General features: G+C 57.7%; 2 protein-coding genes across 16 annotated transcripts in view; one reads left to right on the top strand and one right to left on the bottom strand.

Moving 5' to 3' along the window:
- CROCC (ciliary rootlet coiled-coil, rootletin) overlaps positions 1 to 14,471 on the top strand; it is a 59,445-nt gene extending 44,974 nt beyond the window's left edge. For 9 of the 12 annotated variants that reach the window (XM_054436189.2, XM_063659039.1, XM_063659055.1 and 6 more), the window contains 12 exons: positions 138 to 305; positions 2,320 to 2,692; positions 7,237 to 7,406; positions 7,513 to 7,633; positions 7,922 to 8,085; positions 9,711 to 9,926; positions 10,624 to 10,848; positions 11,289 to 11,438; positions 11,757 to 11,957; positions 12,140 to 12,271; positions 12,959 to 13,147; positions 13,861 to 14,471. In XM_054436189.2, coding sequence (XP_054292164.1) covers positions 138 to 305; positions 2,320 to 2,692; positions 7,237 to 7,406; positions 7,513 to 7,633; positions 7,922 to 8,085; positions 9,711 to 9,926; positions 10,624 to 10,848; positions 11,289 to 11,438; positions 11,757 to 11,957; positions 12,140 to 12,271; positions 12,959 to 13,147; positions 13,861 to 13,947 — 2,196 coding nt within the window. In that variant the 3' untranslated portion in view covers positions 13,948 to 14,471. Of the gene's footprint in view, positions 1 to 137; positions 306 to 2,319; positions 2,693 to 7,236; positions 7,407 to 7,512; positions 7,634 to 7,921; positions 8,136 to 9,710; positions 9,927 to 10,623; positions 10,849 to 11,288; positions 11,439 to 11,756; positions 11,958 to 12,139; positions 12,272 to 12,958; positions 13,148 to 13,860 lie in introns of those variants that run through there. The other 3 variants (XM_063659049.1, XM_063659030.1, XM_063659058.1) reach the window with 2 other exon arrangements.
- A 1,530-nt stretch (positions 14,472 to 16,001) lies between these two features.
- MFAP2 (microfibril associated protein 2) lies at positions 16,002 to 22,214 on the bottom strand. 4 transcript variants are annotated; one of them, XM_054436171.2, is made up of 9 exons: positions 22,077 to 22,214; positions 19,730 to 19,807; positions 18,590 to 18,679; positions 18,361 to 18,387; positions 18,172 to 18,258; positions 17,963 to 18,007; positions 17,102 to 17,189; positions 16,776 to 16,849; positions 16,002 to 16,539 (listed from the first exon to the last, which is right to left on the bottom strand). In XM_054436171.2, the coding sequence occupies exons 2-9, from the start codon at positions 19,764 to 19,766 to the stop codon at positions 16,436 to 16,438; spliced, it is 552 nt and encodes a 183-aa protein (XP_054292146.1). In that variant the 5' UTR covers positions 19,767 to 19,807; positions 22,077 to 22,214; the 3' UTR covers positions 16,002 to 16,435. The 4 variants fall into 4 exon arrangements, with proteins under 4 accessions (XP_054292146.1, XP_054292155.1, XP_063515095.1 ...); XM_054436180.2 differs by having other exon boundaries at positions 18,590 to 18,676; positions 22,077 to 22,210; XM_063659025.1 differs by lacking the exon at positions 22,077 to 22,214 and adding an exon at positions 21,836 to 22,030 and having other exon boundaries at positions 18,590 to 18,676; positions 19,730 to 19,888.
- Between the last annotated feature and the right edge of the window lie 4,644 nt (positions 22,215 to 26,858).

The following is a 26,858-nucleotide window of genomic DNA, read 5'->3' as shown; positions in this document are numbered from 1 at the left end:
GGAGCCGGCTCCCAGTGGATATGGGGTGGTATTTGATACATGTGTCCCTAGAGCAGTAGGTCCCAAGTGCCCTTGGGCCAGGACTGGGAGGGTACAGGGGCAGAGCTGAACCTGCTGCCATTCCCGCGCTCTCACAGATGAAGATGCTGGACAGTGAGAACACCAGACTGGGCCGGGAGCTGGCGGAGCTGCAGGGCCGCCTGGTGCTGGGCGAGCGGGCAGAGAAAGAGAGCAGGCGGGAGACCCTGGGCCTCCGGCAGAGGCTGCTGAAGGGCGAGGCCAGCCTGGAGGTGATGCGGCAGGAGGTAACTGAGCAGGCGGGCGGGCTGGTGCATCTTTCCTTCCCCCAGCAGGAAGCAGGTGGGCACCCCAATGCTGGGGCCATTCTGAAAGGCCACTCCCTACGGCTTGCTCCTTCCCACACTCTTGGAGACTCTTCCCCAGTTATAATAACAACAACCCAAAGAACAGTGGGCCTACTGTGTGCCGGCACAAAATGGGTAGGGAGAGGCCCTGTAGATACGACCTTGTTTGATTTTCCCAGCAGCCCCATGGGGTAGGTACTGTTAGCCCTTTTTGTTTATTTATTTATTTATTTTGAAATGGCGTCTCACTCTGTCACCCAGGCTGGAGTGCGCTGGCACCATCTCAGCTCACTGCAACCTCCGCCTCCTGGGTTCAAGCGATTCTTCTGCCTCAGCCTCCCGAGTAACTGGGATTACAGGTGCTCGCCACCACGCCCAGCTAATTTTTTGTATTTTCAGTAGAGACAGGATTTCACCATGTTGGTCAGGCTTGTCTCAAACTCCTGACCTCAGGTGATCCACCTGCCTTGGCCTTCCAAAGTGCTGGGATTACAGGTGTGAGCCACCACGCCTGTCCTACCATTAGCCCCATTTTACAGAGCCCTCAGAGAGGTTGAGGGATCTACCCAAGGTCACACAGCCACCTAGGTCTGTCTGACTCCAAAGCCCACATGCTACCCACTCTGCCTTTTCCGGCTGTTTCATCGCTATGAATCTGTTGTATGGCCCGGACCAAGTCACGTCATCTCTGTGCCTCAGAGCGCTCATGAGAGACGGGCTAGCACAGCCGGCCATGTATGAAGGGCCCTGGCACAGGTCCTGGCACCCAGCTGCTCAGTAGATGGGTTTCCAGTGAAACTGGTGACTGTGAGAGGTTGACTCTCTAAATGGCAGGGGTGGTTTTGTGTCTGTGTGAGCATATATCCCATCAGTAAATGATATTTTAGTGCATGCCCCCACTGTGTGCAGATTTATTGATAAATTATGGGCAAGGGGGGCAATGTAGCCTAGTGGTTAAGGGAATAGCCTCTGGACACAGCTCCCTTTGGAACCAGTGGGCACTTAACCTTCCTGGCTGTTCACTGTGTTCCCAAGTGCAGCCCGCAGCCCCCGTGTGGCCCCATGTAGTGTGCTTCCCCGCCTTCCCCCCACTCCCCAGGGCTGTGAGTACATGTGATTAATAAGCTGCTGTCAAGCTATTAAAAAAAAAAAAAAAAAAAAAACAGAAACAAAAACAGCCGGGCGCATGGCTCACACCTGTAATCCCAGCACTTTGGGAGGCCGAGGCTGGCAGATCACTTGAGGCCAGGAGTTCGAGACCAGTCTGGCTAACATGGCAAAACCCCGTCTCTACTAAAAATACAAAAATTAGCTGGGCCTGGTGGTGCTCACCTGTAATCCCAGCTACTCAGAGGCTGAGGCAAGAGGATCACTTGAACCCAGGAGGCAGAGGTTACAGTGAGCTGAGATTGCAGCACTGCACTCCAGCCTGGGTGACAGCGCTAGACTCTGTCTCCAAAAACAAACAAACAAAAAATCCACAAAAACGACAACAACAAAAACAGCCTTTGGAGCTAGAGTGCCTGGCTTTGAATCCCAGCTCTGCAGTGTACTAACTGTGTGGCCTTGGACAAGTTACTTAGCGTCTCTGTGCCTGTTTCCTCTTCTCTAAAGTGAGATCCGTTCATAGAGTAGTAATTAGAGTTAATATTTTTTGGAAATTTACTTAGTGCCTGGCACTGATAAGCCCTATGTATTCAAATGCCAGCTGTTATTACTAATAAACTATGGGCATTACAAGGCTTGTATAAAGAATAAAGAGATTAATAAACAAATTCTAGTATTTCCTCCCACGGGAATGTTTTTGCACCGCCTGCTTGAGTGGCGAGCACTAAAGGAGAAAGTGTTGTGCTGACCACACAGCCAGGGATGATGGGCTCCAGTCTGGGCCTTAGGGGTGGGGCGTCGGGTTGGGGGAGGCCTTGCTGACCCCCACCTCCTGGCATCACTCCAGCTCCAGGTAGCCCAGCGGAAGCTGCAGGAACAAGAAGGCGAGTTCCGGACCCGCGAGCGACGCCTGCTGGGCTCCCTGGAGGAGGCGCGTGGCACTGAAAAGCAGCAGCTGGACCACGCCCGCGGCCTGGAGCTGAAGCTGGAGGTGGCGCGGGCCGAGGCTGCAGAGCTGGGCCTGCGGCTGAGCGCAGCCGAGGGCCGGGCACAAGGCCTGGAGGCCGAGCTGGCCCGTGTGGAGGTGCAGCGGCGCGCGGCGGAGGCCCAGCTGGGTGGCCTGCGCTCGGCTCTGCGCCGGGGCCTCGGCCTCGGTCGTGCGCCCAGCCCAGCCCCGCGGCCAGTGCCCGGTTCCCCTGCCCGGGCCGCACCCGCAGGAGGTAAGGGCAGTGCCGCGCGCAGGAAAGGGGGGGAGGTGGGCGGGCCGCACTGAGGCCCCTCCCCAACATGGCAGGTTTTTTTTTTTCAAGGAGCCCACCACACCCCTCCACTGAGGTCCACTTCTTAGCCCCGTCCCCTCACCGAGGCCCCTCCCTTCACTGATCTGTGCTTCTCAAGGGCGCTTCTTTTTTCTTTAGACCAGGCCTCACTCTGTTTCCCGGGCTCAAGTGGTCCTCCCTCCTCAGCCTCCTGAGCAGCTGGGAATACAGGTGTGCCACCACACCCAGCTAATTTTTGTAGTTTTTGTGGAGACGGGGTCTCACTATGTTGCCCAGGCTGGTCTTAAACTCCTGGCCTCAAGCGATCCTCCTGTCTCGGCCTCTCAGGGTTGGGATTAGAGGCATGAGCCACGGCACCTGGTCTAGGCCACTTATTTTTTGGGGGAAGTGGGGTGGTTCTTTTTTTTCAACTTTTGAGACAGGATCTCACTCTGTCACCTCAGTTGAAGTGCAGTAGTGTGATCTTGGCTCCCTCTGCCTTGGCAACCTCTGCCTCCTGGGCTCAAGTGATCCTCCCACCTCGACGTCCTTTGTAGCTGAGACTACAGGTGTGCACTACAATGTCTGCTTAATTTTTATGTTTTTAGTAGAGATGGGGTTTTGCCATATTGCCCAGGCTGGTCTTGAACTCCTGAACTCAAGCGATCCTCCCGCTGGGATTACAGGCGTGAGCCACTGTGCCTTTCCCGGACCGGGGGATGGAGGGCTCTTAATGCCCTTGACTCCTTATCTGATTTTCTGAGCCTCCATCCTGCCATATACTCCCATATACTTTCAGTCATCTCTAGGTTACTTACGATACCAAATACAGCTAAGTGGAAATCGTTGTTACACTGTATTGTTTTTAATTATTCTTTTTTTTTTTGAGATGGCATCTTGCTCTGTTGCCCAGGCTGGAGTGCACGATCTCGGCTCACTGCAACCTCTGCCTCCTGGGTTCAAGTGATTCTCCTGCCTCAGCCCCCTAAGTAGCTGGGAGACCACAGGCGTGTGCCACCACGCCTGGCTAATTTTTGTATTTTTAGTAGAGACGGGGTTTCAAGGCCGGGAGCGGTGGCTCACACCTGTAATCCCAGCACTTTGGGAGGCAGAGGCAGGTGGATCGTGAGGTCAGGAGATCGAGACCACGGTGAAACCCCGTCTCTACTAAAAATACAAAAAAAATTAGCTAGGCGCAGTGGTGGGCGCCTGTAGTCCCAGCTACTTGGGAGGCTGAGGCAGGAGAATGGCGTGAACCCGGAAGACGAAGCTTGCAGTGAGCCGAGATCTCGCCACTGCACTCCAGCCTGGGCGACAGAGCGAGACTCCGTCTCAAAAAAAAAAAAAAAAAAAAAAAAAAGACAGGGTTTCAGCATGCTGGTCAGGCTGGTCTTGAACTCCTGACCTTACGTGATCTGCCCACCTCAGCCTCCCAAAGTGCTGGGATTAAAGGCATGAGACACTGTGCCTGGCACACCTGGCTAATTTTTGTGTGTGTGCGTGTGTGTATATAAATATACATACATATATATGTATTTTTTTTTTTGGTAGAGATGGGGTTTCACCATGTTGGACAGGCTGGTCTCAAACTCTTTACCTCCAGTCGGGATGACCTGGGAGCAGATGATGGTGATGGCTGCACAACAGTGTGAATGTAATTCATGCTGCTCAGTTGTACACTTAAAAATGGTGAAAACGGCCGGGCACATTGGCTCATGCTTGTAATCCTAGCACTTCGGGAGGCCGGGGCAGGTGGATCACTCAAGGCCAGGAGTTCAAGACCAGCCTAGCCAACATGGTGAAACCCCGTCTCTACTAAAAATACAAAAAATTAGTCGAGTGTGGTGGCAGACGCCTGTAATCCCAGCTGCTCGGGAGGCTGAGGCAGGAGAATCTCTTGAACCTAGGAGGCGGAGGTTGTGGTGAGCCGAGATCGCACCATTGCACTCTAGACTGGGCAACAAGAGCGAAACTCCATCTCAGAAAAAAAAAAAAAAAAAAAGAGCAAAGCCAAGGAAGGGGCTAGGGCAGTTCATGCGGGGGCAGCAGACGCCTCACTGAGCAGGTGATGGGTAAGGGGAGAATGTGAGTGAGCAGCTGGGGGAGGGACTTGGGGCGAGTAGGGAGGTCCTGAGTGGAGGTGTGCCTGTCCTGTGGACAGCAGGGGCCAGCAGTCCCAGAGCATCAAGCAGGGGGGTGAGAGTTGGGGACGAAGGGCTTGCTCCAATAGACATTATAGGCCTGTACGGGGACTTTTACCCTGAGACGATGGGACCTTCTAGAGCTGGAGGCCCCCAGGGGCAGGCCTGCTTCTTTGGGAACCTCTGAGCGAGGCCTTTTTGGTGGTGACCAAGTTCGTGGCTGCGGGGCAGTTTTGGTGTCCCTCTGCGGCCAAGGCAGGATGCTCATGGCAGGACCCGTGTCCTGCAGTTCCAGTGCCAGCCTCCAGGTAGAGCCCTGGTTCCACCCACCCTGCCCCCTCCACCTCCCCGGGCCATCACTCCAAGCAGAGTGCACAATTTTCTGCCAGGGAGTCGGGCTGCCTGGATTCCCATCTCAGCCCTGAAACTTCCCAGCGTTGAGAACAACCAAATCACTTTTTTTTTTTTTTTTTTTTTGAGCCCGAGTCTCGCTCTATTGCCTATGCTGGAGTGCAATGGCGCGATCTCGACTCACTGCAACCTCCGCCTGCTGGGTTCAAGCAATTCTCCTGCCTCAGCCTCCTGAGTAGCTGGGACTACAGGCGTGCACCACTGCACTCAGCTAATTTTTTGTATTTTTAGTAGAGATGGGGTTTCACCATGTTGGCCAGGCTGGTCTTGAACTCCTGAACTCAGGTGATCTGCCCGCCTCGGCCTCCCACCAGAGTGCTGGGATTACAGGTGTGAGCCACCGCACCCGGCCCACTTTTTTCTTTTTCTTTTTCTTTTCTTTTTTTTTTTTGAGCAGAGTCTCTCTCAGTCGCCCAGGCTGGAGTGCAGCACAGTCTCAGCTGACTGCAACCTCTGTCTCCAGGGTTCAAGTGCTTTTCCTGCCTCAGCCTCCAGACCTCAGCCTCCCAGGTAGCTGGGACTATAAGCGTGGCCACCATGCTCAGCTAATTTTTCTCTTTTCTTTTCTTTTCCTTTCTTTTCCTTCCTTCCTTACTTTCTTTTCTTTTCTTTCCTCTTCTTTCTTCTTTTTTTTGATGGAGTCTCACTTTGTTGCCCAGGCTGGAGTGCAATGGTGCAGTCTTAGCTCACTGCAACCTCTGCCTCCCAGGTCCCAGTTCAAGCAATTCTCCTGCCTCAGCCTCCCGAGTAGCTGGGATTATAGGCGCCCGCCACCACACCTAATTTTTGTATTTTTAGTAGAGACGGGTTTTCACCATGTTGGCCAGGCCAGTCTCGAACTGCTGACCTCATGATCTGCCCACCTCGGCATCCCAAAGTGCTGGGATTACAGGCGTGAGCCACTGCTCCCAGTCTTTTCTTTCTTCTTTTTTTGAGACGGAGTCTCACTGTGTTACCCAGGCTGGAGTGCAGCGGTTCGATCTAGGCACACTGCAAGCTCCGCTTCCTGGGTTTAAGCAATTCTCCAACCTCAGCTTCTCGAATAGCTGGGATTACAGGCGCGTGCCACCACGCCCAGCTAATTTTTGTATTTTTAGTAGAGATGGGGTTTCACTATGTTGGCCAGGCTGGTCTCAAACTCCTGACCTCAGGTGATCCACCCGCCTCAGCCTCCCAGAGTGCTGGGATTACAGGCGTGAGACACTGCACCTGGCCAATTTTTGTATTTTCGGTAGAGACGGGGTTTTACCATGTTGGCCAGGCTTGCCTTGAACTCCTGACCTCAAGTGATCCGCCTGCCTCGGACCCCACAGTACTGGGATTACAGGTGTGAGCCACCACACCCAGTCAAGAGAACAAGCAAATCACTTAACTGCTTTGTGCCAGCCTTGCCTGGGAAGAGGGTAAATTGTTCCTTACCTGTCAGGAAGTTGTCGTGAAGATGAAGTGCCTAGAACAGTAGGCACTCAGTATGGAGAGACTTGAGGTGATGCAGTGGCCACCCTTGCACTGGGCCCTGGGAACAGCGGTGGATGGAAGAGACGAGGCCCAGCCCTCATGGTGCTCATGGTTGGGGTGGGGTGGCAGACATCAGACCCCCCCTGAGGGTGGGATGAGTTTACTGTAATCCAGCCTGTGGCCAGAGAGGCCTCTGAGGGAGGGGGATGGCCCTAAAGGATGGGCCAGGCAAAGAGAGACCATGGGGAAAGGGGGAGCAGCATGTACAGAGGCCCTGGGGCTGGGACAAAGAATGTTCTAGAACATGAGGGATGCAGGGTGGCCAGTTTGTAAAGGGTGAGAGGGTTTCAGCTGGGATGGGCAAGAAGGCCCCTAAGCTATAGCAGAGAAGTTGGGCTTGATTCTGAGGGCTGTTGGGAAAGGCGTGGATGACAGTGAGTGAGATGTGTGGGAGGCCCGTGGCTTCCGCATCACTGAGCAAGTCTTCTCTTCTAGGAAGCGGGGAAGGGCTCAGCAGCCCCAGCACCTTAGAATGCAGCCCTGGGTCCCAGCCACCATCTCCAGGACCTGCCACCTCCCCGGCCTCTCCAGACCTGGACCCGGAGGCAGTTCGCGGGGCCCTCCGGGAATTCCTGCAAGAGCTGCGGAGTGCCCAGAGAGAACGGGTAAGCCTGGGTGTGCGTGGCTGGATGGGGAACCTAGAGGGCCCTGGGGAGGTTGCAGGGTGTCAGAGCAGGGGTCTTCCTTTGTTCCCCCATGTCGGGGCTACAGGACGAACTTCGGACCCAGACCAGTGCCCTGAATCGCCAGCTGGCCGAGATGGAGGCTGAGAGGGACAGCGCAACCTCGAGGGCCAGGCAGCTGCAGAAGGTGGTGGCTGAGAGTGAGGAAGGTGAGTCTGATCCTCGGGATCCCTGTTCTCTCTCCTGTGTTTTGGGCAGTTGAGGCAGGAGCCGGGGGATTGGCCTTTGACCTTGCCGTGGCCCCCATGACCTGACTCGGGGCTGTCTCCAAGAGGACCCTCCTTGGACAGCCTCACCTGTGTGCAGACCCGCACACTATAAAGTGTGCAGACAGTCTGGCCCTGCACTTGGTGGAGTGCAGGCTGGACATTTTGTGACCTGGTTTGGGTCTCGGGGCTGTGCTTGGCCATGCCTGATGGGGTGGGTGGTGGCTGCAGCCCGGCGCAGTGTGGATGGGCGGCTGAGCGGGGTCCAGGCAGAACTGGCGCTGCAGGAGGAGAGTGTGCGGCGCAGTGAACGGGAGCGCCGGGCCACACTGGACCAGGTGGCCACACTGGAGAGGAGCCTGCAGGCCACCGAGAGCGAGCTCCGGGCCAGCCAGGTGGGCAGGAGCTGAGGGCCAGCGGGGCGACGGAGAATCTGTGTACCCGAGTGAGTGTCTAACTCTTATGTGCGTCTCCCTGTGTCTGTCTGCCTGAGTCTCTCTGCAACCCACTGAGGTAACCAGCCTGTGACTCTGTGAAACCCATGTTCAGACTCCATCCTCTCATGTCACTTGTGGTCACTAGGCTGTAGAAAAAAGAGCTTGGTCAAGGTGCAGTAGCTCATGCCTGTAATCCTAGCACTTTGGGAGGTCAAGGCAGGTGGATCCCTTGAGCACAGGAGTTTGAGACCAGCCTGGGCAACATGGTGAAACCCTATCTCTATGAAAAATACAAAAATTAGCTGGGCATGGTGGTGTGGGCCTGTAGTCCCAGCTACCCAGGAGGCTGAGGTGGGAATATCACTGGAGCCCGGGAGATCGAGGCTGCAATGAGCTGTGATCGTGCCACTGGACTCTAGCAAGGCAGAGTGAGACCCTGTCAAAAAAAAAAAAAAAAAGAAGAAGAAAAGAAAGAGAGCTTGGGCTTTGGGCTGTCATCTGCCTGGTTTTCATTTTCCTCTTCTGTAAAAGGAGGAGCAGTGATTACCTCACAGGGTGACACACATAGGCTCTTATCACAGGTGGTACTCAGGGGGCCTCTGTTTTATGTCTCTAGTTCTGGGGTTTTTATGTGTGTTTGGGGGACAGCTATGTGTGCCAGTGTGTGTCTGCGTCTGTTGGGCAGGAAACTCAGGCCCTGGTGGTGACAGTGCAGCCAAAGCTCCTCTCTGCCCTCCCCAGCCTGTCCCTCTATTACTGCTTCCCCCCACCACCCCCGCCCCCAAGGCCTCTGGCCTGGGGCCGAGCTTAGCTGGATTGTTGTGTCTGCGGCTTCAGCCCTGGCCATGGGCCCAGCCGCAGGGGCTGCAGGAGGAGGCCAGGAACAAACCTGGGCAGGAGCCAGAGTGGGGGCCCCAGACAGGGCAGGGCTGGGGCTCTGGGCAGGGTGGCAGAGGGGCCAGGCTCAGGATAGGGGCTGGGGAGGCTCTAATAACACCCCCTGTTGATCCACCCTGTCTCTAGGATAGTACCAGGGATGGGAGGACCCCTAGTCTGCCTTCCTGTCCCATCCCCACTCCCCAGGCCTTCTTCGTTGGCTGACTCTGGGCAGGGGAGGGGGAATCACCACCTGAAAGCCTAGAACAGCAGGGCCCCCTCAGAAGTGTCCGGCTCAGCTCAGTTTGCACGAGTCAGTGGGGCAGGAGAAGGGTCTTGGAATCTGCATTTCTATAGCCCCTCCTCAGGGCTCCTGTGAGCACCCAGGTTGTGGTACCCTGGGACCAATCCAGTGTCCCCACTGTACAGATATGAAATGGGGCCAGAGAGCGCGAAGGGGCAGTCCTGGGTTCCACAGCCCATTGGCCTGGGCTAAAACTGGAAGGTGGGCTCTGGGATCTTCACATCCACTCATCCTGGGAACACATGGGGAGACCGAGGCCCCCAGAGGGTCCCAGGCCGGCCCCGGCTCACGTAGGTCACCCTTTGAGGCTGGTCCCCACTTTCCCCCTAAGGGCCCCAGGGCGTGTGTGGGAGGGCTGCGGGGTGCACTGGACGTCTGGGCCTGAGCCCCACGCCACCTGCAGGAGAAGATCAGCAAGATGAAGGCCAATGAGACAAAGCTGGAGGGCGACAAGCGGCGCCTGAAGGAGGTCCTGGACGCCTCCGAGAGCCGCACTGTCAAGCTGGAGCTGCAGCGGCGCTCGCTTGAGGGGGAGCTGCAGCGCAGCCGCCTGGGCCTGAGTGACCGTGAGGCCCAAACCCAGGCCCTCCAGGATCGGGTGGATTCCCTGCAGAGACAGGTGGGCCCCTCCCCACATCACAGCTACAGTGTTCGCATGCCCTGTGCCAAGAGCTTTGTAGGCACTACGCAGTCCCCCAACAACCCTGTGAGGCAAGTATTACCCACATCCCCATTTCACAGATGGACAAATGGAGGCTGAGAGGTGATGTCATTGTCCAAGATCCCATAGCTAGTAAGAGGCAGAGCCAAAATTAGAATTCAGGACTATTTGATGACAGCATCTGCATGCATAGGAGTCATCTGGGACAAGTTAGAGATGTAGGTTTCACTCATTTCCCTTTTTGCCTTGACTGCTAGGAAGCTCAGCTCTAACTGGAATGTTAAATAATATGGCTAGCCTTGCCTGAACACCCACCAAAGTCAAAAATAGAAAATTTTAGGGTTGTGGTGGTTTCCCTTTCTCTTCCACGGCAGAGAGGAGAGAGGAATGAGGACAGGGAGGAGACCAGGGAGTCTGAGACAACTAGGTTGATGGCACTCTGGGCACGAGTAGTTAGCCAGCAGTGGGACGGGGCCCAGGTTGCAGTAGGCTGAGCCAGCGGGAGTGCTTAGGGACAGTGGGTCTCAATGATGGAGGCCCAGAGAGAAGTGGGGAGGGTGTGGATTGGGCATGCCAAGTAGAGCTCACAGTAGGAGCAGAGGTGTAGAGGCCAGATGGGAACAGCCCCCGATTGTTCCGGCTGTCCTCTTGCCAGGTGGCCGACAGCGAGGTGAAGGCAGGGACCCTGCAGCTGACCGTGGAGCGGCTGAATGGGGCCCTGGCCAAGGTGGAGGAAAGCGAGGGGGCCCTGCGGGACAAGGTGCGGGGCCTGACAGAGGCCCTGGCCCAGAGCAGTGCCAGCCTCAACAGCACCCAGGACAAGAACCTGCATCTACAGAAGGCTCTGACCGCCTGTGAACATGACCGCCAAGTACTCCAGGTCTCAGGCCCAGGGTCTGGCTGGGGTGGGCCCAGTGAGTCAGCCAGTAAGAGCAGGCTTGGAGGGCGCCCCTGGTAAAGAGCCAGCCAATGGGGCAGTCAGTTGGAGCCAATGAGAGCGGGCTTTGAAGGGAGGGCGTGGGCCCAGTAGACCATCAGCCAATGAGAAGAGGCTCTGGGTATGTCCTGTAAGAAGACAAGGCTACTAGTATAGACTTGGGGGGACCCAGGGGCAGGGTTTATTGGGGAGAGTTGGGGTCTGAGTGGGTCCCACCTTACGCAGGTCAGTAGATAGGCCGTGGATGGGTTTGGTGTGCACCCCACCCTCCAGGTGAGATGACTGCCTGTTTTATGCGCTGTGGACCTGTCCGGAGGTACAGAATAGAGAGGACTCCTTAGGGCTCCCAGGCCAGCCAGGCACCATCAGCCCCTGTCCCCCAGGAACGGCTGGATGCTGCCCGGCAGGCATTATCTGAGGCACGGAAGCAGAGCAGCTCCCTGGGCGAGCAGGTGCAGACGTTACGAGGCGAGGTGGCTGACCTGGAGCTACAGCGGGTGGAGGCCGAGGGCCAGCTACAACAGCTACGAGAGGTGAGGGTCAGGGTGTGCCCCCTCTGTCCCCAAGACTGTGAGGCCCTGGGACAGGGTGGAGACGTTCCCACCCATCTCAACCTCATCCCAAACCCTGGTGCAGCCTCCAGTAAGGAAACATGGTTCATTCAGAGCATAGTCCTGTTGTACAGATGGAGAAACAGACTCAGAGAGACAGGTTTGGCTTCAGGTGACAGTCCTCCGATGTGGGCCTCACCGTCGCCTGCTCTGTGAGTGGGCCAGCCTCATTGTCTCCAAGCTTCAGATAAGTACGCTCAGGACCAGAGGGATTCGGGGCCTGCCTGGCTTCTGTTGCAGGTGCTGCGGCAGCGGCAGGAGGGTGAGGCTGCAGCCCTGCACACAGTCCAGAAGCTGCAAGACGAGCGGCGGCTGCTGCAGGAGCGCCTGGGAAGCCTGCAGCATGCCCTGGCTCAGCTGGAAGCCGAGAAGCGGGAGGTGGAGCGCTCAGCCCTGCGGCTAGAGAAGGACCGTGTAGCCCTCAGGAGGACGCTGGACAAGGTGGGCTGCTCCCCAGGCTCTCCCCCTTCTTCCTCTAGGGCCTAACCGTGGTGGATCCCACTGCACATCCCCAGGGTCTGCTGCCTCTGGTGGGGTTAGGTTATTCCATCAGGGTTCAGGAACCTGAGCCCCCTCAGTAAGCTCCTCCTGGCACCCTGATCTCCTGTGGCTCTCCTGCCTAGGTGGAGCGGGAGAAGCTTCGTAGCCATGAGGACACAGTGCGGCTGAGCGCAGAGAAGGGCCGCCTGGACCGCACCCTCACGGGGGCTGAGCAGGAGCTGGCAGAGGCGCAGAGGCAGATCCAGCAGCTGGAGGTCTGACCCCACACAGTCCGGGACCCCAACTTCATCCCTAGTCTGAGTGCTCAGCAATCCCAGTGGAGCTGATGGCCCAGCCAGCCCAGGGCCCATAAACCCCTCCTCTAGGAGCCCTGAGCTTTCCAGTGACCCAGCTGGGCCATGGAGGGAGGGGTTCTCCCTAAGGTATACAGAAAAGACACTAAAGGTCTGTTTGCACGTGAGCCTGTGGGTTCATGTATGTTGTGGCCATGCAGCGGTGTGAGAATCCATGTGACGATTCTTGTGTATGGAGCATGAATCTTGTGCACCGTGTGGCGTGTCTAGGTATTGTGAATATGTGTTTGCGTACAGATGTTTTCATGTATGTGGGAGTTGGGCCTTTGCACATACACATGTACCTGTGTGAGTCCAGGTAGGTATTTACATGCTTGCCTTTGTGCCTGTGTGTATGACATCTGAGTGTGTGTGTGTGTGTGTGTGTGTGTGTGTGCACGCACCTGCCTGAGTGGGGGTCATTGGGTGCACTCACCCTGGGCTCGCAGGCTTAACTGTCAGGGCCAGCAGGATGGAAGACACACAAGGATCTCTCCTGCCTTCCCCCTCTGCACTGGCCGTGTCCCAGGGAGGTACCTGACAACCCGTCACACATGCACACACACACTCACACTGGGCCAGAACCCGGACCACAGCCCCTCCCTGCAGGCGCAGGTGGTGGTGCTGGAGCAGAGCCACAGCCCGGCCCAGCTGGAGGTGGACGCGCAGCAGCAGCAGCAGCAGCTGGAGCTGCAGCAGGAGGTGGAGCGGCTGTGCAGCGCCCAGGTGCAGACTGAGCGCACCCTGGAGGCTCGGCAGCGGGCCCGCCGCCAGAGGGTGCGTGGGCTGGAGGAGCAGGTGTGAGGCCCCCCTTGGAAGGCTGGGCCAGGATGGATGTATGGGGCTGGAGGCAGAGGAGAGACTTAGTCAAGACCTCGTGGGTATAGGCAGTTGATGGCTCCGATAACCAAAAAGGATGGGGTTGGCTCTGCGCTGGTGTCAGCCAAGACCAGACCAGGAGTCACGGGATGCTCCTGGGCCCCAGGCCTTCCTGCCATGGCTCTGTTCCCCCTGGCTCCATGCTCAGGGCAGCCTTCTCTCTGGGTGGCCAGGTGGCCTCAGCAGCTCCAGCCTCAGGTTCTCCCAGCAATCTGTCATCCCAGAAGAGAGCAGGGGCAGAAGTCCCAGGGCTGTCCCTCACTGGCCCGCTCAGATCACGTACCCCTTCCTGACCATGCATGAGCCAGCCTTGTTGGCCGGGCAAGGCTTCTGTGCTAGGCCGGGCTGGGTCACATGTCCACCCCTTGGGTCTGGGCTGGAGCCACGCCCACCCAAGTGATGATGGGGATAAAGAATGGGGGTGGAGTTGCCCTCAAAGGTGCCGAACAGTCGGAAGACGCCTGACTCTGCTGTAAGGAACAAAATGAGAAAGGCAGGACAGTCCCTGGCTCTCAGTGAGGCCAGACCTTCCTGAAACTGTGGCACTGTGTCCCTCTGGGTTCCCAGCTGCCTCCCTTTCTCTGAAGCCAGGCTGAGGACTTGGCTGGCCTTACCTTCACTTTCTTGCCCAGGTGTCCACACTGAAGGGACAGCTGCAGCAGGAGCTTCGAAGGAGCTCAGCACCCTTCTCCCCACCCTCCGGCCCCCCAGAGAAATGAGCCCCTGTTGGCATCTGGAGAACACCCCTGTGCCTGGGACAGGGGAGGGCCCTCCTTTTGGACAGCCCCCCCACCCCAGAGCCCAGTCCCTTGGGGGCCTCAAGCTGGGGTGGGATGAGGAGGTGCTCTGCTGGCAGTGCTGAGGACGGGTACTCCAGCTCCAGGCCTGGAGAGGCTTCCCAGCATCGCCTGCAGTCCAGCCCCCCTCTTCTAGGATGAGCCACTGTAGATCATTAAAGTTCCTCCTTGAGAGGCTGAGCCGTAGCCAGGGTTGGGGAGAGTCCTTGTCTCTGGTCAGCCCTGGAGCATGGGATTGTGGGAAGGAGGAGGGGGACCAGGCCCAGGGCAGGGGTCAGAGGCCCAGGCCCTGACTTCGGCTTCCCAGAGATCTCTCTGCCTTAGTTAAGAGTGTGTGTCAGGAAATTCCTCAGAGTGCTCAGAGTCCCTGTATTTTTATACCTTTTTACAATGTTAACTGCTCAGAACTGTTTTTTGTAACAAGACCTTGTTTTTTAAAAAGTTTATACAGATGTGTCCCTTTTCTAGACAATTGGAGGAGACGTGGGGGGGAGACCAGTGGGGTCTGGGGCAAGAGGGATGGGGCCCTCTAGGGAGGGGTGCTTGGGGAGGCGGCAGGGAGAGGCAGAGAGGCCGGTGTTGGGAAGGGAACTTACCAGCCTCACAGCATGTCAGATGGGGAGGCCTCTGAGGTACTCGGTCACCCGGCCCATAGAACAGATGGGGCTATTGAGGCCTGGGACTGGGCCCAGCCTGTGCAGCTCGACTCTTTCCAGCCTATGCTTTCTTGCCCCTTTCTCTGGCCCCTCCTTAGATCCAAGCCCACCCTCGGGACAGTGACAGGCCTTCCAGGCAGCATGGCAAACAAGTGCAGGTTTGGATGTGAACATGGGGTCTTGCCCTGGCACCGCTGAGTGATCCTGAGCAAAGCTGCTTAACCTCTTAGAGCCTCAGTTTGCTCATCTGTAAAATGGGAACCTACTGCATAGGGTGGCTCTGGGGAAGTTCACATAGGAGGTGCTCAATCAGTGTCCGAAGGAGAAATTAACACTCATCCTCACCTGCTGGAGTCCAGCTGCCCGATTCAGCCACAGCACTGCCGCTGATAGCTGTGGACCTGTGGGTGGGACCCTTGGGTGGGTTACTTAATGTCTCTGGGCTCAGTTTTCCTGTCTCTAAGAAGGGGATATGAATTGCATCCACCACATATGCCTGTTCGGAGGGTTAAACGGGAGTGTGCGAGCCTTCAAGCAGAGCCCAGGCCCCACGGGCTGGTTGGAGGGAGGTGTTATAATGGCTTGCTCGTTTTTGCCCTTTTTTTTTTGAGACACAGTCTTGCTCTGTCGCCCAGGCTGGAGTGCAGTGGCTGGCATGATCTCGGCTCTCTGCAACCTCCGCCTCCCAGGTTGAAGCAATTCTTGTGCCTCAGCCGCCTGAGTAGCTGGAATTACAGGCACACACCACCACACCTGGCTAATTTTTTTGTGTGTTTTTACTAGAGACGGGATTTCGCCATGGCCAGGCTGGTCTCGAACTCCTGGCCTCAAGTGATCCGCCCGCCTCAGCCTCCCTAAGTGCTGGAATTACAGGTGTGAGTCCCTGCGCCCCACTTTTTTTGCCCTCTTAATGGCACCCATCTCCCCAACTTCCCAAACAAAGGCCTTGGATGTCAGTCCACCTGTCTTGACCCTGGCCCCCCCACCCCATGGGCGGCCTCCCATTTTTGCTGTGTCCCTCTGGTGATGGGAACTCATGTCCTCGCCAAGCATCCCTGGTCATCAGAAAGCTCTGTCCCTGAAGCCTTCCATCTCCCGCGCAATTCCCGCAACACGCATGCGCGCGTACACTGTCATGACGCAGCGTTCTGGGCAGGGCGGAGCTGGAGCCGGCGGGTAAGGAGTGGGGCTGGGACTGCGGAAGCAAAGGGCACCTGAGCAGATTGTTCACTCCAAGGGGTCAGGAGCCTCTCAGGACAGTCCGCGTTGGGGGCACTTGGCTGGCCCCTCTGTGCTCTCCACCGAAAAAGTGACTCAATCTTTTGTAAAAACTTGTTTTTAATTTTGTATAAAATAAAGGTGGTCCATGCCCAGGGGGGCTGTAGGAAATCCAAGCAGACCAGCTGGGGTGGGGGGGGGCGTAGCCTACCTCGGGGGACTGTGAGTGGGGGACTGTCTGTCCTCAAAACGGGCTGAGAAGGCCCATCAGGGGCCCAGGTCCCACAGAGAGGCCTGGGATGCCCCCCCAACCCGAGGGGCAGACTGGGCAGTGGGGAGCCCCCATCGTGCCCCAGAGGTGGCCACAGGCTGAAGGAGGGGCCTGAGGCACCGCAGCCTGCAACCCCCAGGGCTGCAGTCCACTAAGTTTTTACAGAATAAAAGGAACATGGGGATGGGGAAAAAAGCACCAGGTCAGGCAGGGCCCAAGGGCCCCAGATCCCAGGAGGGCCAGGACTCAGGATGCCAGCACCACCCTAGCAGCTCCCACAGCTCCTGGCACAGGAGGCCGCCACAGATTGGCACAGGCCACTGCTGGCCATCACGCCACATTTGGAGAACTTGTCCCGACAGAGGTCAGCTAGTGGGGGCAGGAAGGAGGCAGGGTCAGGGTGGAGCTGGGTGATGGGAACCGCTGCCCCTCCCCCAACTCTGGTAATAGGAGTGTTTTGAGGATGAAAAGTAGCAGGGAGGGGAGCTCAGGGTGTCCTGGAAGTGGATAATACGTGTTGAATAAACATCAGGTGGGTGGCTAGGTGGCCAGATAATGATGCAGGCGTGGGGACAGGGGAGGTCTTGGGAAGGAGGCCTTCCTACCTCGGAGGAGCTCCTCGTGGGCACACACTGTACGGACACAGATCTCCTTGTTAATGACGTACACACGGCGGAGGCTGTGGGGACAGGGCACGGGAGGTCTCAGCCCCACTTCCACCCAATCCCACTGGGATAGCCCAGACAGAACCTGGCATTGGAGCCCAGGAGTGGAGGAGGTCCCTGGCCCAGGCTCAACCACAGAACTGAGCTCAACTTAAGGACTCACTATCTTTCCTCCAACTCCCCCCTTGTCTGGCCAGAGCTGTCCCCTGTGCCTTCTAGCCCCCCATGCTCCGGAATCCTCCCGACAGCTGCCCATCTGTGCTCACCTGTAGAAGCAGACCTCGTTGAGACACTGTTTGCAAGGCCTGTGTATGGAGTAGAGGCGGGTGCACGGGTACTGTTCCTCACGGCAGTCTGGTGACAGGTGGGGTCAGACTAGGAGCCCAGAGTTGGGGGCGGCCCCCAGCCTCACCCACCTGAGGCTGGCTCACAGGGCCTAGTCCCCCCGTACCCTCAGGCCCCGTGCAGACACCCATACCTACACATGCCCACATAGACCCACGCAGCACTGTCAGACTTCCCAGGGCTGTAATATTCATGTATCAATTCACAACCGCACTTACTATAGAAGCCTAAGTTCAAACAGAAATTCGCACCCACCCACGCATCACCACAAAAGCCCATACCAACTCCCGAGCAGACGTGCCCACGCTCACAGAAGCCCACATAGGAGCGCATACACCAACCCACACGAGGGTGAGCACACGGATTCTCCTGCACACACACATCTTGTTCTTTCAAGCTCTCAGCTAGGGCATCCGGAGGGCACCGCTCAGCCAGCCTGCGCTCCCTGGCCCTTCCTCACCTCCACATGTGCACCACCCAGTCTCTCTGGCTGGCAGGAAGCCCCCAGCACACTCCCTGCCCCTCCCAGTATCTGTGAGGACAGGGGACTTCCTAGGCTGCCAATTTAGCCTCCAGCCAGGCACGCTGGGGACAGGTGGGACCTCCTGCAGCTGCCTGGGGGGGCCTGGTAATGCCAGCCTACGGCAGTCATACTGCCCACATTACTGCCAAGAGCCCACACGGACAAGGGCCAAAGACCTCCAGCCCACCAGCACCGCCCCCTACTCCACCCCAACTTCAGGCCGTGCCTCCATTTTTCCGGCTGTCAAGAAAGCCCTTACCAAGAGGCCCAGGCTCTGTGGGCTCCAGCTCTGCATTGCCTGGTTCTGGTGTCGAGAGAGAGGTAGGCAGACATAATTGGGAGGGGTCTCTTCAGGGCAAGGGGAATCACCTCTCCCAGCCCTGGCAGACCCCCACTCCCAGGGTGGACAGGGTGGGGAGGGGTGAGGCAGGAGCTGGGGCAGGGGTGGGAGGAGGGTCTGGGGCCTACCTGGGGTTGGGGCTGGGATGACTTCCTGTTGGACTTGCTGCTGGGACTGGAACTGGAACTGTTCCTCGGAGGGCCGAGGAGTCACCTCTGCAGCCAGGGGAGGATAAGGGGGTCTGCTCCCTCTACCCCTCCCAGGGGGTCTCCCCACCCCAGCTGCCGGCCTGTCCTATCCTACCCCTAGCCCATTACCTTGATAATCATAGTAGTCTGGGTTGTCTGCAAACAAAGATGAAAGTGGAATTGGTGGGAGTAAGGCTACCCCCTCCCCAGCCCCCGGGGCAAACAAGTTCCCTGCTGAGCCAGGGACCAACCCCCAGAGTTCCCATCAGCCTGTCCAGTGCAGTCCCTGGCTGAGCCAGGCACATCTGAGCAGCCAGGCCTCGGTGACCCGGCAGGGCTGGGGGTGGAAGGCCCTTACCGATCTGGTCGCTATAGTGGGTGTACTGGACGTGGTCAGGGAACGGCGGCAGCGGGTCCAGGTCATACTGGCCCTGAGCCAGCAGGCCTGCTGTGGGGAGGCAAAGCATGTAGGGTACCCCATGGGGAGGGGCAACGGGGGCCCGAGACTCTTCTGGAGAGGGGAGGCGGGGGTCACAAGGTCAGGCCTGTAAGAGCCTAGGCCCCTACAAGCAGATTCCTAGAGGATCCAGACTCTTCTTAGATGGTAAAGACCCTTCCCCACCCTGGTCGTGGGTCCCCCCTCCCTGACCTTACCCTGCCCCTTCCTGTTGCTGGCCTCCTGGCTGCTCCTAGGACTCCACATGCTCCTGCCTCCCTCAGAGCCTTTGCACCTGATGCTCCCTGGGCCTGTGAGTCCTGCTCAGCTCCTTCAGGTCTTCCCTGGAATTTCAGCTGTGCCGAGAGGCCGCCCCACCTCCAGCCCACCAGCCCTCACTGCTGATTTCTGTCCAGCACTCAGCACATGCTGGAGTTTGTCATGTCTGCTTGTTTCCTATTTGTCTCCCTTCCTTGGACTGGCAGCATAATGAGGAGCAACGATGTGTCTGCCTGGTTTATCGCTGAATCCCCAGGGCCTAGCCCAGCACTTGGCACGTGGTAGGGACTCAACACATCGCTGCTGAATGTTGGCCCTGCTAGGACTTTTGTGGTCCTCATTAATTCTCCTCATTTGGCCAGTAGGGACCCACCCCCACCAAGGTCAGGACTGTATAGAACAGAAGGGCCCTGAATGGATCTAGAACTCAAGCATCTGGACTCCCTGCCTTGGGTGCCCCTGCACCTGCACCTGCACCTGCACATCGGCTCCCAGAGAGGCCTTGTGCCTTGTGCCCACGGAGTCCTTGTGCCTGGGACGTGCCCTCCGGAACCCTGCCTGCCTGCTGCTGTGGAAGGCTGGGGGAAGGGCCGGGAGCTGCCTCCAGATGCTGCCAGGGTTGGCTGGTCCAGTCTGTGGTCCAAGCAGGCAGAAGGCCCTGGGAGCTGGGGAGCTGAGTTCTGGCCATAAGTCGTGACAAAGGCTCACTGTGAATTCCCCCTACTAACCCTACTCCCCACCCCCACATAAGGGGAGCTACCCCCTGCCCCAGGAGCCACTTACCAGGCAGGAATAGCAGGAAGAGGTAGGCAGCTCTCATGGCAACAAAGAGGCAGGCCGGGGTGGTGTCAGAGAGGACAGCTGGGGAAAGACCGGTGGGAGGGCTCTACCCAGGGCCACACCCAGGACAGCAGAGCCCACCTTTGATCCCCTGATTTCACCCTGGAGAAGGTGGCACCCAGAATAGAAGCCAAGCATGGGAGGGCTGGAGTGGAAGGACACCCCAGTCCCTGCTGGCCCACCCAGGTGTTCAGGTCACAAGGGACAAGGCCTCCAACCTAGCTCCAGGGCTGATCCTGACAAGCAAACCCCGTGTAGTGGGTGTACTGGATGTGGTCAGGGAAGGGCGGACCCTGCCCTGCTCACTAAGGGGACATTCCTAATGTGCTCCCAGCCCAGGCCATTCTGTCCTCACCCACACCCGTGCTCAGCCCTCTGGCCCAGTGGCTCCCCGGGTGTCCAAGGCACTGACTGCATGAATCACTGAACCCAGGCCCATCCTTGGGACCCCAGCCCTGGCCAGCCGGCATCACTGCCTGGACTCAGCAGCTTCTGCCAAGCCCACCACCTGCTCCCAGTTAGCCCCTGGGCCCTAAGCATCCTGCTCAGCAGGAAACCACATACACATGGGCCTGCCGGCCCCCAGAGCGGCCAGGCCGGGCAGGGCTCCCAGCTCCCAGAAGACTCCTCTCCTGCCAGGCCTCCAGGCCTCGCAAGACCTGGCTGTGTTCATCACAGGCTCACGAGACCCAGGCTATTTGCAGCAGCAGGAAGCACTAGAGTGAAGCCTGAGGGGACTCCTCTGGATCCCAGAAAGGCAGCACTGAAGGGGCCGTGACATCACCCAGCCTGGGGGTTCTGCACTCCCAGACATTGTAGGCAAGTGTGTGTGTCATTTGGAGGGAGAGGGCATGGGGTCCGTGGCTTTCATCAGGCTCCTGACATTCAAGAGCCCAGCCTCCAGTCCTGGCTACACGGTGGGACTTGGGGGAGCCTCCGGTTCCCCACATCCAGCCCCAGCTCAGTGGAGGGCCACCTCAGGTCCGTCAGCCTTCTGTAGGGAGGGCTGCGAGGGCGGGGTCCATCCAGGAGGGCCCCTCCCGGCTGCAACCCAGGAAGTCCTTTCAGAGAGCTAGCTGGAAACCGCAACTTTGGTCTGTTTTCCCCACTGGGAATCCAGGGAGAGGGGAGGGAAAGGGGAGAAAGCAGGAGGTCTTGCCCTCCTTCCTCTCAATCCTGAGGCGTCCCTGACCCCCTGGCCCTCTCATGCATCGGGCACCTCACTGAGGTGGAGTGGGAGCGGGGAGAGGAGGCTCAGGACCAAGCTGCCCCAGAGGCGGGGGATAGGGGCTCCCCACATCCCGTTCTGAAAACCCTTGACCTCCTCATGGGAGGGGGATGAAAAGACCCAGAGAGGCTTCCTTGCCCCTCTCCCCATCGGTCAGGTCGGTCGGAGCCCCCGCCGCTCAGCAGAAGGCGCTGAATTGGGGCAAGAGGAGCTGCAAGGTGTTGGGGGATGCCTGTCGGTATCCTGCGGGGAGTCTTCCTCCCCTAGGACTGGCCCCCGAACCCAGGCTTATTGGGGGAAGGAGGCCCACGGGCTAGCGGGAAGGCGGAAAAGCGGGAAGTCAGTGTGGAGTTCATGAACTCCTCCCAGGGGGCCACATCTCCAAGCACTTCTAGACGAAGGGGTTTTGGGGCGTGCGGGAGGCCAGGACCTGCCCGGGAGGCTGCCCCACCCCCATCTCTGGCCTCTTCCACAGCTGCGGCCTCCCCCACCCCCGACTCCCCTGCGTCCCGGGAGGTGGGGGACAGGGGGCCCCGACGCTCGCTCAGACATCAGACAGAGGGAGGGCACTGCCGGCTCCAGAGCCGGGCTCGGGGGGGAGGGGTCCCGGCGGGAGAAACCCAGATGTTGCAGCGCCGCACAGCTGGGAACAATCAGCCGCGGAAACTTGCTCCGCGCGCCCTCGCGCTCCCGTCTCTGATCTCTCTTTGTCTCTCTGCGTCTCTGTCTCGGCCATTCCCACCGGGGGCCCCCCCACCCCACCCGCCACATTCCAACCTCCCCAGGAGAACAAAAGATGTCCCATCCCCCGACGCCCTCACCTCTGGCTCCCCTCAAACTCGGGCTCCCCGCCCTTCCCAATTCGAGTTCTCTCTGCAGAGCAACCCCAAACTTTCCAGGTGCCCCCTTGGCGTCCGCTCTGAAGGCGCGGGGTTCAGGAACCTCCGCGGCTGCCCCAGGATCTGGGACCCAGAGAGCCTGGCACCCTCGCCCCCGCGCCGGGGGACCCGCCGACGCCCCTGACCGCCCCCCGGGGCCCCCAAGCGCCAGGCCCGCGCCTACCTGTCCGGGTCACTCCGCCGCCCGCTCCGAGTCCGCCCGCCGGAGCCGCCCCTTGGCCAGCTCCGAGTCCCCCTCCGGGCCCCCGACGGGGCTGGCGCCCGCCCTCCAGCCCCGGAGCCGCTGGGTCCTAACGCGAGCTGTCCACATGGGCCGCCACGCCGTGCCCTCGGGGTCCCATCTCCTGGGCTGGGGGTATCCCCGGGGTAGAGGCGCCCGGAGCCGTCCTCACGTCCGTGCAAAGCTTCCTCCTCCTCACAGCTGCTCCTCACTCGACGTCGACGGGGTGAGGGGGGTGAGGGGGGTGAGGTGGGCAAGGGTAGGTGTGTTGCCCATTTCACAGAGGAGAAAATCAAGCCTCCCAAAGTGACTCACCCTAGGCCCCTCAGCCAGAAAGTAAGCCTCGCTCTCCCTCTGCCTTCTCCCAGCTTTCAGGACACCCTCCTGCCTTGGTTTTCCTTTTGCCTCTCCAGCCAAGCCTGCTGCGTCTCCCAGGCCCGCACCCTCCTGTCCTACACTGCTGAGCTCTGGGCCATGGCTGGCTTCCACAACCAGCAGTTCTTTCTTTCCTTTTCTGGAGACAGGGTCTTGCTGTGTTGCCCAGGCTCCTCTGGAACTTCTGGCCTCGAAATTTTGGCCTCAAGCATTCCTCCTGTTTCATCCTCCTGGGTTGCTGGGATTACAGGCATGAGTCCCTGCCCCGGGCCATAACCAGCACCTCTGTCAGCCCTGACCCAGCCTATGTGTCCCACAAATGTCCTCAAGATGCATCAGCTTCAACAAGCATCCAAGTCCAAATTCACGACCTCCTAACTCTCCCCCAGACCTGGCCCTCCAGGGTTCCCAGTCCCCCACTGGCCCCCCAGCCTTCCATTACCCAGGCTTCCTCCCCTGCCCTTAGCCCTGCATCTAATCCAGCACCCCCCCGTGAATGCTACCTGAAAAATTTCTTTTGTGACTCCATCCACTGCTCCCACGCTGGCCTAAGCCGCTGTGAGACCAAGTTGCAATCCCAAGAAACCGCATTTGCTCTTTCTGCTTGTCAGAAGCTGACAAAGCCCTGACTCAGTGACTGGGGGCAGCCCAACAGAAGGATGCCTTGAAGATGGCAGGCAGGGCAGAACACAGGCTCCCACGCCTCTTGCCTGAATCACTGCATTGTTAGAAAATATAAGTTAAATGATCCTGGCTGTGCCTTTTCCTGTACGTAAGATAGCACCTGACAGGATTGATGACTATGCCTCTATAATCTATATAACTAGATGCATCCTCGAACCCAAACCTTGGCGAGATTTGCACTAGTGTAGCTTCTGAAGACATTTGATGCAAATTTTTCTTCTTCTTTTTAATGAGACCGGGTCTCACTCTGTCATCCAGGCTGGAGTGCAGTGGCACCATCACAGCTCACCTCTTGGGCTCAAGGGATCCTTCCACCTCCGCCTCCCAAGTAGCTGGGACTACAGTCAAGAGCCACCATGCCTGGCTAATTTTTTTTTTTTTTTTTTTTTTGTATTTTTTGTAGAGAAAGGGTTTTGCCATGTTGCCCAGTCTGGTCTCAAACTCCTGAGCTCAAGCAATCCACCCCCCTCAGCCTCCAAAAGTGCTGGGATTACAGACGTTGGGCCACCGTGCCTGGCCATAGCTTCTGAGCACATGCAGAACCGCCTGCCTCTGTATCTAAACTGTGGGCTGAAATGCTGCTTTGGAACAGTAACAGAAACTCTCTGAAACCCTCTCCCAGGGCGCAGTCCTCAGTAAGACTCAATAAAACTAACTTTAATTTTTTCAACGGCTGATTTTTTTTTTTTTTTTTTTTTTGAAATGGAGTTTAACTCTGTTGCCCAGGCTGGAGTGCAGTGGCATGACCTCGGCTCACTGTAACCTCCACCTCCCGGGTTCAAGAGATTCTCCCACCCCAGCTTCCCGAGTAGCTGGGATTACAGGCACGTGCCACCATGCCAGGCTAATTTTTGCTTTTTTTTTTTTTTTTTTTTTTTTTTTTTAAGTAGAGACAGGGTTTCACCATGTTGGCCAGGCTCCTGACCTCAGCTGATCCGTCTGCCTTGGGTTCCCAAAGTGCTGGGATTATAGGCATGAGCCACTGTGCCTGGCCAAAAGGTGGATTTTTTCTTTTTTTTTTTTTTTTTGAGATGGGGTCTTGCGGTCTCTGAGGCTGGAGTGCAGTGGTGCGTCCTCGACTCACTGCAACCTCTGCTTCCTGGGTTCGAGCGATTCTCATGCCTCAGCCTCCGGAATAGCTGGGACTACAGGCACCCGCCACCATGCCTGGCAATTTTTTTTTTTTTTTTTTTGTATTTCTAGTAGAGACGAGGCTTCATCATGTTGTCCAGGCTCGTCTTGTACTCCTGACCTCAGCTGATCCACCCACCTCAGCCTCCCAAAGTGCTGGAATTATAGGCGTGAGCCACTGCGCCTGGTCAAAAGGCTGATTTCTTTTTTAGTTGACACCACCATCATTTGCCTGGGCTCTGCGATAGCCTCCACTCTGGGCTCTCCCATGTGGGTCCTGCCTCCCTCACTCCCACAGATCATGGCCCCTTCTACTGATCGCCTTTCACTCAGGTTAGAGGCTCAACTCCCCTGTGGCCTCCAGGGCCCCGGCCCTTTATGGCAGCCTGGCTCTGCCTCCTCTTCCTCCTCCAGCCACTGGCCTTTGGGGGTTTTCTCCCAAACCCCTCTCCCTTCCACACTGAGGCGTTTCTTCCTCCCAAGCACTGGCTGAGGTCTCCTCCGTGGGGTCACAGATCAAACCCTCCCTTCCTCAGAAGGGCCTTCCCTTTTTCCTTTTTTTGTGCTTTCTAGCTTAACTGCTTGCAGCTGTCTTGTTGGCCTATGTCTGTGACCATCTAAGCCCTGTCCCTCTTCCCGATGAGACTGTCATCTTGCCCCATGAAGGCCGGGACCGAAGCTGTTTTTGCTCATCTTCAGTTTTGCTGATTAGGTTCAGAGCCCGGCTCAGAGCAGCAGTTCAGCAAACATTTGTGGAATGAATGAGTGAACTGTACACTAAACTCTTCCCGGAGAGGCTGGCTGGGGGTGCAGATCCTCTGCCTCTGGGGCAGCCTTCAGCCCTGCCCAGGAGCCTAGGCCTGAGGCGGGAGTGAGAGTTGTAAGGGCTGCGGGCTGGGAGGAGATGAGGATGGCCCCTGATTTAGACCTTTGCCATCTGATCTCTTCATTGCCAGTCATTCCCTCACCTCCCTTAGACTCTGAGTCTTAGGGAGGGACTAAATATGCCCTGTGCCTCCTTCATTCCCATGCCCCGCCCCCCAGTGTCTATTGCAGTGCAGCAGAGACTTTTGTCACCTGGAGAGAGGTGCGCCCTCAGGCCAGGCCAGCCCAGCCCTCTCTGCCTGCCCTTAGACCCCACTGCTGCCAGGAGCAATCCCACTGGCAAAAGAGAGGAAATCACCCAGCAGAAATGCTGTCCCCTACCCTTGAAAAAAGGAGGGAGGCTGGGTGCAGTGGCTCACACCTGTAATCTCAGCAGTTTAGGAGACTGAGGCGGGTGGACCGCTTTTGAGCCCAGGGGTTTGAGACCAGCCTGGACAGCATGGCAAAACCCCATCTCTACAAAAAATACAAAAATTAGCTGGGTGTGGTGGCGCCGGCCTATAGTCCCAGCTACTCAGGAGGTTGAGGTAGGAGGATCACCTGAGCCTGGGGAGGTGGAGGCTGCAGTGAGCCATGATTGCACCACTGCACTCCAGCCTGGGCAACAGAGCAAGACCCTGTCTAAAAAAAAAAAAAAAAGAAAAAAAAACTGGGAAACTGAGGGGCTAAAGCTGCCAACTCGTGTCCTGGCTCCCAGGTCCTCTCTGCTGCTTCTACCCATTCCCCTGGCTGTTTCTTTGGGCAGGGGAGAGGATGGGGCTGTGGTTGCTGTGCTCCCACTATGTCCTTGGAGATGTGCTCTTTCCCTGCCAGGCTTTCATGCTGGATGGTGAACTGCTCGCAGGGTTAGACCATGTTTTTGTCCCGTTTTATTCAGTTTGTTGAGTTAGTCCTGGTACCTGGCACACACCTGTCCAATAGATTCATGAATAATCAGCTAAGGGTAGAGGAGGGATTTGAACCCAGGCCTCTCTGTGGCTTCCTCTTAAACAGCATCTACCACCCTGAACCATTGCTGGCTGGCAACACAGTGCCAGGAGCAGAGGTCCGCCGTGATGTGCCTCCTAGCAGGAGTTACATCCTCACACCCACATCCCTTCTCCCCAGCATGATTCAACGTTTTCTCAGCCCCTACTCTGGCAGGCCTAGGGATAGCACCAGGGGTTCCAGGAATGAGGTTGGCCAGGGCTTTTGGAAGGCAGGAAACAGCCAGTCTTTCCTGTTCTCCCCTGCCCAGATGAGCCAGACAGCCAAGCTGCCTCTCTAGAGCAGAGGGGCTTGGCCAGGGGCCCACTGGTGAGATGAGCTCAGAGGCACCCACCCTTCCCTGAGGGATGATGCGCATGGTTCTGGCTGGGAGATGTGGGCTCCGAGCCTGGATTTCATCTGAGGGAGGAACTGCCCACAAGCATGTCCCAGGATGCTGGGGTGGGACAGGGAGGGGGTAAGGTGGGAGAGAGGGAACTGCCCCCTAGCAAATGCCTCCCAGGCAAGCCCACATCTCCTTGTCCTTCAAAGGAGGTAGGAGGGTTAGGAACATCGAAGCTGGAGTCAAAGCTATCCGGCCCCACTCTGACTACTTGTGTAACCTCTAAGCCTTGGTTTCTGCATCTGTAAAATGGAAATAGTACCACAGTTGTTGGAAGGATG

Source organism: Pongo pygmaeus, chromosome 1 (assembly GCF_028885625.2).
Source record: "Pongo pygmaeus isolate AG05252 chromosome 1, NHGRI_mPonPyg2-v2.0_pri, whole genome shotgun sequence".
Lineage (NCBI taxonomy): Eukaryota > Metazoa > Chordata > Mammalia > Primates > Hominidae > Pongo > Pongo pygmaeus.
This window is presented reverse-complemented; position numbering and strand designations above follow the sequence as displayed.

Bases quoted from the DNA above. Each gene is read 5' to 3' on its own strand.
- MFAP2 (XM_063659022.1), bottom strand. From the start codon at position 18,934: ATGTGGAGTCCTAGGAGCAGCCAGGAGGCCAGCAACAGGAAGGGGCAG. The intron at 18,677-18,885 runs GTAAGGTCAGGG...TCCCCACAGCAG, and splicing joins CAGCAACAGGAAGGGGCAGG to GCCTGCTGGCTCAGGGCCAG. The intron at 17,190-17,962 runs GTAAGGGCTTTC...ACCTGTCACCAG, and splicing joins CACAGAGCCTGGGCCTCTTG to ACTGCCGTGAGGAACAGTAC.